The sequence below is a fragment of the Chenopodium album genome, chromosome 16 (assembly GCF_948465745.1).
Source record: "Chenopodium album chromosome 16, dcCheAlbu1.1, whole genome shotgun sequence".
In the NCBI taxonomy this organism is placed as follows: Eukaryota; Viridiplantae; Streptophyta; class Magnoliopsida; order Caryophyllales; family Amaranthaceae; genus Chenopodium; species Chenopodium album.
In genome coordinates, this window is record NC_137849.1 from 5,215,031 (window position 1) to 5,228,547 (window position 13,517).

The following is a 13,517-nucleotide window of genomic DNA, read 5'->3' on the forward strand; positions in this document are numbered from 1 at the left end:
AACATGGTGCTTTGCGAGATGGAAACTCGGACACCAACCGAGCTCTAGTTGGCCGACCATCATTGCTTGTAAGGGTGAGCTTACCCATTACACTCGGACGGGCAGCTCGGCCACATGGATGCTTGGACTTGCTAGGGTACTCGACAAGTATCATACTTTCTTCTATGTTGAGGCCGAGTATCTATGCTTGGGAAGGCATGCTTTCCCTTTACACTCGGCCATGTAGCTGCTCGGACGTCGGCTCGACATTTGCAATAATATAAACAACATTTATGCCGAGATTTTGCCAAACAACAATAGAGGGATCAGCCTCTAAGCATGAGCTTATCAATCTTTTAATGCCGCAAATCATCTTATTTTTGAGCAATATGACGATCGCACAGTCATACATGCTTTTTCCCAAAAACTTAGAAACAAGCTGCTCATACAATCAAGTATATACTAACATACTTCGTATATAATTATAATTATTATAACAATTATTAATGTTATTGTTATTATAATCATTATGATATTATTATTATATTTTTTAGTAATAATTTAATTTGATATTGTTATGGGTAAAAATTCATAGATATAAGTCAACGTCAGTTAAAGTAAAGTCAAGTGACGACGACTCTTCGTCATGGACGAAGGAGGAAGTCAGTTAACCAGTCCCCTATTTCTCCGCAAGAAGATCAGCTAGAAGACTTGGTCTAACTCAGCCTTCTCTAGTCCGTTGAAGATCAAAATAGAAAATATCCTTCACCAACTGAATTCCGGGAATCAAGGATTGGAACTTTATCTCCAAAGCAACGGCTATAATTCAATGTTGGAACACTTATATATAAAGGGGGACACCTACGAACATCGACACATTGCAACCTAGCAACTCATAAGCTATAAACATCTGTTGTACGCATTTTTCCACATTTTTGCCCTAGTGAAAGTTTGGTAGATCCTCATTCTACCCGCGGTTTTTACCTTCATTGGGTTTTCCGCGTCAACAATTCCTTGTGTCGTTTTATTGCTTTCGTTATTATTTGCTTTCGATTTTATTTAGTTGATTCGTAGCCTAGATTTTGATATTCAATCCCACTTAACAAAAATTAGCATAAACAATTTAGCGCCCACCGTGGGGCTACAACTAGATAAGATCCAGAAAAACCCTATTTCAACCTCAGAATGTCAGCCAGCGAAATGACCCCAGAACAACTTAGGGAGGCCTATGAGAAAGCCAAGGCGGACCTCGAAGCAGCCCGGGAATCTAATGAGCGCCTCAGCAAGGAAAAGGAGGCGTCAGAGACCGACGCAGCTAAACTCTGCCAGCAGTTGGAGTCAGCCAACAGCACTCGTCGCCGCCAGCCAAGGCAGTTGGATATGGTCCCTAGAATGCCGCCGTTGGACATCCTTGAATCTCCGCATGATACCGATACCGAGTCCAGCGACGGAGAGATAGATCGGAACCCCCCAATCAGGAACGTCGGGCAAGGAAGCTTTCAGACGCCAGGGAACGATCAAGACAACCAGCCGCCGAATCAGATAGAGATCCTGCTCCAGAGGTTGGTCGCGTTGGAAAAGCAGAACTCCAGGGTGCTGTCAATGATGAAGAGGATGCCAGGTGTCCCGATCCCAGTTCAAAGAGAAGCTCCCGATGGGTTCGCTGCAACGCCATTCTGTGACGAGCTGACCATGGCCCGGATTCCAAGAAGAGTATCGCTTCCGACGTTTGCGTCGCTTTATGATGGGACGACGTGCCCGGAGCAGCATGTAGAATATTACAAGCAGCGGATGTGGCAGGCCTCGATCCTGTTCGATTGCTGGGAAGCATGCATGTGCAAATCATTCGGCGGGACGCTGACTGGTCCCGCCCTCAAATGGCTCGGCAAACTCGAACCAGGTAGTATAACCAGTTTTGCTATGTTAGTTAACAAGTTTTATTCCCATTTTGAAAGCAGCAGGCAGTTCGACAAACAAACCAGTGATCTGTACCTATTGGTCCAGATTCAACAAAGAGAAGGTGTCGATCAAGAACGTCGACAACAGGACTGCCATCGAAGCCTTCCTCCGGGGACTGCACACCGATTCAGATCTGTACAAAGATATGGTTAAGTACCCCTGCTCAACTTTTGAAGAAGTCAGGACAAGAGCTGTGGCCCAGATGCGCTTCGACGAAGATATCGCCAACCGCAACTCCTATCCGAATGCCAGAGGCCCGTCCGACCGCAAAGCTCCAAGAGGATCATGGCGCCACCAGCCCTACGAGGCATAAGGTAGATCACGCTCTGTTAATGCTGTGCAGGTAGAACAGGTCCTCGACGCCCCTCAATACCTCGAAATATCGGAGTATGGATTCGATGTCAACATCGTGGCGGTGGTCAAAGAGCTGGAGCCCTTAGGCAACAAAGTGCGCTGGCCGATGAAGAGCAACAAGCCCGAATCGGAGAAGGATATGAGCAAGTGGTGCGAATTCCACAGTGACCATGGCCATAAGACGGAAGATTGCTATGCCCTGCGCAGAGAGGTCGCCTTCCAGTTGAAGAGAGGTAACCTCAAGCATTTGCTGGGAAGGAAAAAGAGCGCCGACGCAGGACGCCCCAAGCCAGAAAATGCGACGAATGGCCCTCCAAAACCACCCGAAACCAAGGTAACAGTTAACGTTATTACTGGTGGTTCAGATATTTGTGGACTAACCTATTCTGCAGCCAAAAGGATCGCAAAGTCTACCATAGATAATGCAGATGTCCCGGAAGAAATCAGAGATCCCCAGGAGAAAGAATTGGAAGCAATGGCAATTACATTCGATGACGACGACATCAACAACATCAACCGAGAGCATGAAGATTCTTTTGTAATTTCGCTGATCGTCGGGAATTGTCTGCTTCGAAGGGTGCTGGTCGACGGAGGCAGCTCCGCAAATGTCCTGTTCCGGAGCACTATGGAGGTTATGGGGCTGAAAGATAGCGACATCACCAGAAGGTCAACAACTCTGGTCGGTTTCAGCGGCGAAGGCATGTCGACTCTCGGAAACATAACCTTACCGACCTATGCAGGAGGCCTAAACCCTCAAACAAAGTTCAACATCATCGACTGTCCCTCAACCTACAATGCCATAATGGGCAGACCATGGATCCATCGACTAAAAGCCATCCCCTCAACTTACCACCAGTCAATCAAATTCCCAACCCCGTGGGGAATCCAAGAAATAAAAGGAGAACCCCGTGAAGCCAAACACTGCTACAAAACAACCCTAAAACCTACCATGAGAACTGCATAGTAATTACAGCATGGCCCGACACCAGACAATCCCAACGACCTTGAAATTGACGAAATACCATTAGACCCTGAAAAACCAGACCAAACCGTCCGTGTCGGAGCCAACCTAACACCCGAGCTAAAGCAAACCCTCCTAGCCTTTCTCCGAGAGAATAAGGATTGTTTCTCCTGATCTCATGAAGATATGACTGGAATAGACCCAAGCATCATCTCGCACAAGTTGAACGTCGATCCGAATCACAAGCCTGTCAAGCAGAAGCGTCGAAAATTCGCTCCAGAACGAAACAAAATCATTAACAACGAAGTACAGCAGCTGATCGACACCGGAAAAATCAGAGAGGTCAAATATCCAGACTGGCTCGCAAATGTAGTAGTCGTCAGCAAAAAGAACGGCAAGTGGAGAGTATGCATCGACTTTACCGACCTGAACAAGGCGTGCCCAAAAGATCCGTTCCCACTCCCGCATATCGACGCCCTGGTCGACGCCACAGCTGGTCACGAACTCCTAACATTCATGGACGCCTACTCCGGATACAATCAAATCTTAATGCACCCGGACGATCAAGAGAAGACGGCCTTCATGACTGACAAAGGTATATATTGTTATAAAGTTATGCCTTTTGGATTAAAAAATGCAGGTTCGACATACCAGAGGCTAGTCAACAGAATGTTCAAGGACCAACTAAGGGACACGATGGAAGTATACATCGACGACATGCTGGTGAAGTCTAAGAAGTTAGAAGATCATGTCGGGCATCTTCGTCAAACCTTTGAGGTATTGCGTAAGTACGGTATGAAACTGAACCCCACTAAATGTTCATTTGGAGTATCTGCTGGTAAATTTTTGGGCTATGTAGTAACACAAAGGGGAATTGAAGCTAGCCCCGACCAGGTCAGGGCCTTAGTAAATATTCAATCCCCCCGAAATGTTAAAGAAACCCAAAAACTGACAGGACGAGTGGCAACATTAAACCGTTTTATTTCACGATCGTTAGATAAATGTCATCTTTTCTATAATGTCCTGAGGAAAAATAAAGGTTTTGAATGGACTGACGATCATGAAAAAGCGTTGCAGAAACTGAAAAAATACTTAATGACGCCACCTCTCCTGTCGAAACCAAAAGCTAACGAAACCTTGCAGCTTTATATTGCCGTCAGCGCTGTAGCCGTCAGCACAGTTCTAACGAGGGAAGACGACGAGGCTGGGCAGCTCCCAGTTTATTACGTGAGTAAGACACTGCTCCCATCCGAGGTAAGATACACATCCCTAGAGAAATTGGCTCTTGCCCTAATTACTGCCGTAAAAAAACTCAGGCATTATTTTGAAACCCACCACGTAGTGGTGATGACTAACTACCCACTTAAGTCTGTTTTGAGAAAGCCAGATTTGACAGGTCGACTAGGCAAATGGAGCATCAACCTGAGCACAATGGACATCGAATACCAACCTAGAAAAGCGATAAAGTCGCAGGCCCTAGCAGATTTTGTGGCTAACTTCAGCCCCGACTTACAGGCCGTCCCCGACAAGGAGGTAGAAGAAATCAACAGCGTCCAAAGAAATAGCAAATGGATCCTATTCGTCGATGGTTCGTCCAACCAACGAGGAGCTGGCCTGGGATTGGTGCTAAAGTCGCCACAAGGGGACATGATAGTAAGGTCTATATCTTGTGATTTTAAGGCAACTAACAATGAGGCGGAATACGAAGCTTTGATTGCAGGAATGATTGTCGCCAAGGACCTAGGAGCAACAGCCCTAGACGTATACAGTGATTCCCTTCTGATCGTCAGCCAGATGACAGGTGAATTCGCAGCAAAAGATTCCAAAATGACGGCATACCTCGAAATAGCCAAAGAAAAAGCCAAACACTTTGACCCATTCACCATCTCACAAGTCCCAAGAGACCAAAACGCCCAAGCAGACGCACTTGCAAACCTAGCCTCCGCCCTCAAAAAGACCACCTTCACAAACATTCCCTTAGTCCACCTGCAAAAACCCTCCGTCACAACCAAAGAAATCTTACCCGTCGACGCCATCACCCAAGACGACGATTGGACCAAACCCATCATAGACTACTTAACCAAAGATATCCTTCCCAATGACAAAACAGAATCCCGAAAGCTTAAATACAAAGCCTCTAGATACCACATGGTCGACGGAGTTCTATTCCACAAATCCGCGTCAGGACTATCCCAAAGATGTATCCAAAAACATGAACAACAACCCATCCTCAGCCATTTGCACGACGGAGTATGCAGTAGCCATGTCGGGGGAAGGAGACTAGCCAAAATTGCAAAAAGACAAGGATACTTCTGGCCGACGCTCCACGAAGACGCAATGCAATACGTAACCAAGTGCGACAGCTGCCAACGATTCGCCAACACCATTCACAAGCCTTCAGAACCATTGCATCAAACGTTGACACCATGGCCTTTCATGAGATGGGGAATGGACATCGTCGGGAAGCTCCCTGCAGCACCAGGACAAAGAGTCTATATGTTAGCACTAACTGATTATTTTTCTAAATGGATTGAAGCAGTTGCTTTGAAACAGGTTACAGACAAGGAAGTTATTGCGTTCATATGGACTAACATTATCTGCAGGTTTGGGATCCCGTCAGTAATCGTCTGTGATAATGGGTCGCAATTTATTAGCGATAAAACTCGTTCTTTTTTGCAGAAGTTCCGCATAGAGCTGAGAACGTCCACACCTAGGTACCCGCAAGCCAATGGACAAGCTGAGTCTAGCAACAAAGTCGTCATGGAAGCCATCAAGAAAAGACTAAAAGCAGCTAAAGGCAAGTGGGCCGACGAACTCCCAGCGGTCCTGTGGGCCAACCGAACGACGCCAAGAGAGGTAACGGGGCAAACACCCTTTTCCCTCGTCTATGGATGCGAAGCCGTCCTCTCAGTAGAAGCTGAATTCCCAACGTCGGCCTCATGACGGAAGAAAGAAACCAGGAAGAAATGGAAGACAGCCTGGACGCAACCGAGGAATTAAGAGAAACGGCCCTAATCAGAATGGCAGCGCAACAACAGATCGTCGCAAGAAGCTTCAACAAAAATTTCAAGGCCAAGACGTTCCAGCTAGGTGACTGGGTACTTAGAAAAGCGTTCCAGAACACAAAGAACCCAGCAGATGGTAAGTTAGCCCCTCCGTGGGAAGGGCCATATGAGATCACACAGGTCGTCGGCAACGGTGCTTATCGACTGACGGACCAACAAGGTAATCCCGTTCCAAGGAGTTGGAACGCAACCCATCTCAGGAAGTATCACTTTTAGTGGTCGTCAAAATATTTCGTCGACGAAGAGGTAACGCTCTAACAGATTTCCAGATTCATTTTGTTCATTCGAATTTTCTATGATTAAGTGTACTGACTTAAGCATCGGAGGGCCGTTGGCCACGCCAACGGCCAACGGTACTCTAACCATGTTGGTTTTGCAGAGTAGCGACGAAGTAAAGCAAAAGCAAAGCAACGGACGACGACTGCAATAAAGAAAACTACCGTTCCGACGACAATCGTAAAAACAACGAGAACCCGGGACAAATCTGACCATAGCGTCCGACGCTAAACACCCGACACCTGAACAAAAGAACTAGACTTCAGTGTTCAGCGTCGACGCTGGGACGCAAGGGGCATTGGCAAACATCGCAACGAAAGGCCTGAATTATACAATGCTCTCGACAAAGCACGACCAACAGTTGTAAAATGTTTCTTAAATTTCAGTATTCTGACTTGTTCAAAATGTTATCATAAGATTAATAAAAGTTGAATTTTTCCAAAGTTTTTTCAAATTCCTGACATGTCAATATTTTAAACGTCTTTTTTACATACTTATATTTTGAAAAACTGTTGGCCAGGACATCTTATTTTGCAGAACACAAGATGAACGAAAGGCAAAGTCACAGAAAATAAGGAAATACTTAGCATACAAAAGCAAAATGTACCAAGTATCCTGCACACAAGAAAATCCAAAAGCCACTTGCCCTCAAGTGGAACAAAACACAACGACAAAGAAACATCGTTTGCAAAAAAGAAGGAACAAAAGTCCATACAACACAGAAAATAAAACCATCACAGACGATGGCCTTCAAGCATCAGCTCCGTCGACGGGAAGGTCACTGACGACCTCCTTGATGATGTCATCGATTGAAGCATTGTCATCGACACCTTCGACCTGCAACTCCTCTGCACCCTCCAAAGGCTGACCCACGTCAGTAGCAGGTTGATCCTCGACGACGGAAAGCCGAACCTCGTCCTCGACAGCTGGTGGAGGAACGATGATAGAAGGCCCTGGGCCAGAGTCAGCAGTCGACGCCACTGCCGCATCCTCCTCTAACTCCTTGAGATCCCCACCGTTAGCCAGAAAACGGTCGATCACCTCCTGGGGACGCCACTCTGAAGCCTTCCCATCCAGAAACTGCTTCATAAGCTTCGCCTTCAGCTTGATCTCCAGCTCAGCATAGTCGTCCAAGGCGTCCTCCAACTCCTTCTGAACAGTCGTCAGATCCCCATTCACCTTCGTCAGAGCCTCCTCCTTAGCAGCAATGACCCCGACCTTGTCCTCTAAGCTCTTGGCCTGCTCCTTCAACTGCCCCCTCAACTGACCAGCTTCCTCCTCAGCCTTCTTTTGTAGGTTTGACACTTGACTCTCCAAAGTGTCCACCTTCTTGCTGGCGTCGTCCAGCTCCCTTTTCGTCCTCTGAAAAGCATTGACGGCGGTCCTACGTTGATCTTCAGCATTCTTGGCAGCACTGTCTAACCTCTTTATCTCCTTAGCCAAGCCAATCACCCTATCCCTCAACACCAATGAATTTTGCAAACACTGTCCAAACACATCTCAAGTTATAAACTAGAAAAAAAAAACTTTGATTCAATAAACCAAACAAAACAAAGCCGTACAATGAACTTACGTAGAGATGAGCCGACGCTGCTTCAGAAGCTAGGTCCAGCGCAGAAGTTCCAGCCAAAAGCTCCCTAGACTTAGGGAATAGCAGCTGATTCAAAGCAGGGAAGAGAGAGTGCTGATCGCCCTTCCGCATTTCCAAAAAGTTGGCAGGGAAGCGCGCCAGGATGTCTGGTACTGAAGGCTCGTCGTCGACCTTTTGGTGTTTAGGAGGAGTAGACGGCGACAAAGTTATGGTCCCCTGGTCGTCGACAGTCCTCTGAGAGACTGGAGTCGACACCGTCTCTACCTTCTCAGGCACGGGCATTGGCTGCTGATCTGGGGGAGGAAGACCCCGCTTCCTTCTCATGCGCAAATCAGCCTCTTGTTGGGACAGGCTTTGTCCCCGACGAGCACCTGGGGCAGCAGATTCTGCCAAAACCACGAAACACCGCAAATGAACACACGAACCAAGATATGAAATATACAAAGCAAAAGTCAAAAGACAACGTAAAGCTTACGAGTTGACATTGTCTCTTCTGAGTCTTCGACTTGTTGAGAAGTGTTCGTCGGCGTCCCCTGTTCTTGTGATGGCTGTGTGGCCGTCGTCTTCTTCTTCCTCATGAAGGTCCTGACCGAAGGACTGAGGGAGAGGAACTTCTTCACGTTTACCGATGATATCTCCGACGATTCCGAAAGTCCAAGATCCAATTCTGCAAAAGTAAAGCCAGGATCAACCCATTTAGCCAATTCAAATTTAACAAACGATGATTGAAAAATAAACACTTACCCTTCAACGGCCAACCTTCCGTCAACCATGCGCCTTCGACACCCAGAGACACTCTCTTTACAAAAAGAAACCACTTCTTCCATCCCCTATCGTTCACGTCCGTGTTCAAAACTAGCCTATTTCCTTTTTTGGTCAAACTGACGAACCCATCTTCCCCCATTTTCATCCCATATCCTAGAGCTAAGTCAGACAGTGTAAAAGATTCCTCCCAGTCTTTGATCTTTTCTGCGATCAGAGAAAGAATTCTCCAACCCGAAGGCATTAACTGACCAGGGCTGATACCTAAAACCTCCAAAAATGACCTCACTAGAGGCGGGAAAGGGTATGTAATCCCCGTTTCTGCAAATGGATACCTATAGAACACTACGAAACCTTCCGGGCAGTCCTTCACTGTCTGACCGGGGCCCGGAATGTGCGCAAAGGTTGTGTCGGGAAAACCCGCCGTCTTGATAAAGTCGTTTCTCATCTCCGGCGCCCTGGATGATCTCGATTGGGTCATCGGCTTTGTCTGCGGAGGAGCCGTCTCTCTTTTTTCAACAATACGAAGGGAAAACCTAGTTCTAGTTTTGGGAATTTTGCTCGACATTTCGCCCAAGAAATTAACAAACAAAGAAAGTAAATTGAAGAAATTACCTGGCAAACGAAGACACTTGAAACTCTGAATCGCCGCCGCGCGCTACCACCGGAAAAAAAAAATCTGTGCCAAAGAGAAAGAAAAAGCAAAGAAAGAAGAAGGAATGGTGTAGAAATTTGGGGAAGGAGGAAGCGTGCTGCAGTAATTAAAGGCAGAGAAGTGACGATTAGAGTGAGAAAGTGGAGAATGGAGTAACTGCTCATTGAAGAACGTGCTTCCACACGAAATGACGGAAACACCCCCAAGTAAACCCACGTTTGTTTGTATTTTTTGATTTTCCTTGTGTCTTTTTTGTTTTTTAAATTGTTTTTTTATTTTTTAATTGCCAAACGTGTATGTGGCAATCCACATTTAGCAATTAGGGGCAAATTGTTATGGGTAAAAATTCATAGATATAAGTCAACGTCAGTTAAAGTAAAGTCAAGTGACGACGACTCTTCGCCATGGACGAAGGACGAAGTCAGTTAACTAGTCCCCTATTTCTCCGCAAGAAGATCAGCTAGAAGACTTGGTCTAACTCAGCCTTCTCTAGTCCGTTGAAGATCAAAACAGAAAATATCCTTCACCAACTGAATTCCGGGAATCAAGGATTGGAACTTTATCTCCAAAGCAACGACTATAATTCAATGTTGGAACACTTATATATAAAGGGGGACACCTACGAACATCGACACATTGCAACCTAGCAACTCATAAGCTATAAACATCTGTTGTATGCATTTTTCCACATTTTTGCCCTAGTGAAAGTTTGGTAGATCCTCATTCTACCCGCGGTTTTTACCTTCATTGGGTTTTCCGCGTCAACAATTCCTTGTGTCGTTTTATTGCTTTCGTTATTATTTGCTTTCGATTTTATTTAGTTGATTCGTAGCCTAGATTTTGATATTCAATCCCACTTAACAAAAATTAGCATAAACAGATATCATGATAAAGATGACCTTGATGCCAAGTTATATGCCGAGCAGATATGCAATATGGATGGCTTTCATGCTTAACATGCAGAATAGCTTTGCTTCTCATGGTGTTCGGCCAGAAATCTGAGTAGCTTAGCTCTTGGAAGATGGGTGCCGAGCTGCTATGCTTGCGAAGACAAGCTTTCGCATTTTACTCGGCAAAAGTGTTGGCCGCACAAAACCGGAGACATGATGCTTCTTTGAAGGGCAGGTCGGACATCCTTCCATGGCCGACCAGGCATGCTTGCGAGGGCAAACTTTTTCATTTCAGTTGGACAAGCAGCTCAGACAGATTGATGGCCGCTTAAAATCAAGAACATGATGCGTGCTTGAGGGGAAACTCAGACACCCACCTCTAGTTGGTCGTCCGCCTGTGCTTTCAAGGGCATCTCTTGCCTTTTTACTCGACTATGTGCTGCTCGGCAAGGCTAGTGTTTCTCTTATAGGAAGCTTGGCCACTCTAGGCTACCTTGGCCGAGTAGCTATGCTCGAGAGGATGAGCTTAGTCGCTTTACTCGGCCCACTTCAACACTTGGTACGTCGCTTGTACAACCTTGCCATGTAGGCATGTACTCCACGCTCCTGGCTTGATACATACTCAGACATGGGGTGCCGCATAGATGCACGCTAATGGAAGTACCCAAGCTTAGGTACTCGGTTTATCATGAGAATGAACTCTCCAATATTACTCCGTCATTAGTGCAGTATCTTTTCTTCACTCCACTTCTTAACATTAAACATATAATAATTATTACAACTATTATTGTTTTTGTTATCATACTCATTATGATACTATTATTATATTTTTTGTAATAATATAATAATATTGGTATCACTACAAAGATGAACTTGAAGCTAAATTATATGCCGACCAAATATGCAATACTAATGGTTTTAATGCTCAACGTGCCAACTTTGCTTGTGAGGAGGAGCCTTGCAATTTCATTTGGCTCGATGGCCACCTAGAAACAAAGAGGTTAGCCTTTGCTCATAAGCAACTCGGCCACCAAACTTAACACACTAGCTGCCGTGTGAATTTGGGAAGGAGGATCGACACTCCTAGGGAACTCGGCCTTCTCACTTTCATGCGTCCGTTTGATCAGCTTGCCGAGCTGGTATATTCTCGAGGGTGATCTTACCCATTTCACTCGGACAGCCAAGGTTGATGACCGCCTAGATTTAAAAATGTGGTGCGTCTTTGACGGGCAACTCGGCCAGACAAGCTGCTTCGCTGTTATGGCCGAGTAGCTATGTTTGCAGGGGCGAGCTTCGCATTTTCATTCGTCCAACTTAATTCGGCTGCTCCTTCGATGCCTTGGCCGTACAGCATGGAGCCTTGCATGATGGCAACTCGGACACCTAGCTTTGGTTGGCCGACCATCTATGCTTTCAGGGGCATGCTTAGCTTTTTTACTCGGCCATCCTGCCGTGGCCGTATCAATTTAAGAACATTAAGCTTTGCGTGGGAGCAACTTGGCCAGGTTGTAGCTCATTCATGCCGCGTCGCTGCCTTGGTCGAGTAGCAATGTTCTCATGGGTGGAGCTTTGTAATTTCACTCGGCATGAGGAGCCCGGCCAGCTTTAATTTGTTGCTTTCATGTTGCTGCCTAGCTAGCTTTGCAAGTTCACTCAACATTATACGACCTTCAAAAGTTGCATATTTTTACTCATGAAACCGAGCCTTAAGCTTAATTGTTTACATGAGTTTAAGGTACAACCGTTTACTCTTGCGGTATGCATTTCATATATATGCTAATATGCAATACTTCGTGAGTTTGTTTCTATCAAGAGTAGTATATAAAATATTATATATACATGCATTATTGTAGCCATATACGTGTATGTTGTTAGGCAAATTTTTTTTTTTTTAATAATAATACAACAATGAATCGTACGCATGGCCTAACCATCTGTTGTACACGCATGCTAGATGTCCATTCATCTTTTATACATGCATCTTAGGCTTAAGTATTGAACTTTGATTTGTACACGGCTTTAGTGGAGTCGTCCACTTGTGTACACTCAATCTTTTCATGTTCAATATTTTTGGTCATTCGGCTTATATACTTTTGTATATATATATGATTTTTTTATTTGGTGGTATTGAGTCGTCCTTTGATACTATCTCTAGGACGTACTCATGAAATTTCAAGTATTTCTCAACTTGTAAATTTCTAAGGGCTCGTACGCCTAGGCATGCCCTTGCCCCGCTTAGGTAAAAATACCTTGGGCGATTTTTAGGACTTCCTGATGTTCATCCGTCCGTCCATTATAAAAGGCCGGATGGATTCATCGACCGTGTGGTCTTCATGGCCGAGTAATTTAGTTAGGGAATGGCCCTGACATTCTACTCGGCCTGTATGAGTATATCTATGTTGATGTAAGCAAGCTTTTTAATTTGGCTCGTACAGGCTACTTGGCTGCCCTGTACGAGTAGGTATGCTCGTATCCACGAGCTTCTCAATTTGGCTCGCACAGGCTGCTTGGCAACCCTGTACGAGTAGATATGCTGGTGTCCACGAGCTTCTTGTTTTTGCTTGGACGGGCTGCTTGGATATTTGTTGAGCCACCAAGGTTCATATTTCTTCCAGCCTTCATTGCTTGTGCGATATACACAATACACTGATGGCCACTTGCATTAATGCTAACTCCCTTGGCTGGCAGCCTTAGCTTAGAGCCGTATGACTGGGCGCAAGATGGCCTGGTTTCCAAGCTTTCATAGTATTGGGATAATATCAAATATGTGAATATTGTTAGTGGATATTATTGTGATATATTGTGATTATCTTAGGAAGTCTATCTTTAGAGAATATTAGGGTATGTCCCCTAAACTATTCTAGGAGTATATATTGATGTATTGTGGCCGAGACTTCTATGAGAAATACAGAGAAATACACTTTGACGTTAATTTAACATGGTATCAGGAGCTTAGGTTAGATCCAAAAAAAAAAAATTTCCACAAGTAATTTCCATAATTCACGAGTGAAAGGAAGAAAAACCA

At 45.3% G+C, this 13,517-nt stretch overlaps 1 protein-coding gene across 1 annotated transcript; it reads left to right on the forward strand.

Annotated features, from left to right (window-relative positions):
- Positions 1–1,179: 1,179 nt before the first annotated feature.
- On the forward strand, positions 1,180–3,256 carry LOC145583793 (uncharacterized). Its single transcript, XM_081640766.1, has 2 exons — positions 1,180–2,073; positions 2,282–3,256. The coding sequence occupies exons 1-2, from the start codon at positions 1,180–1,182 to the stop codon at positions 3,254–3,256; spliced, it is 1,869 nt and encodes a 622-aa protein (XP_081496892.1).
- The last annotated feature ends 10,261 nt before the right edge of the window (positions 3,257–13,517 follow it).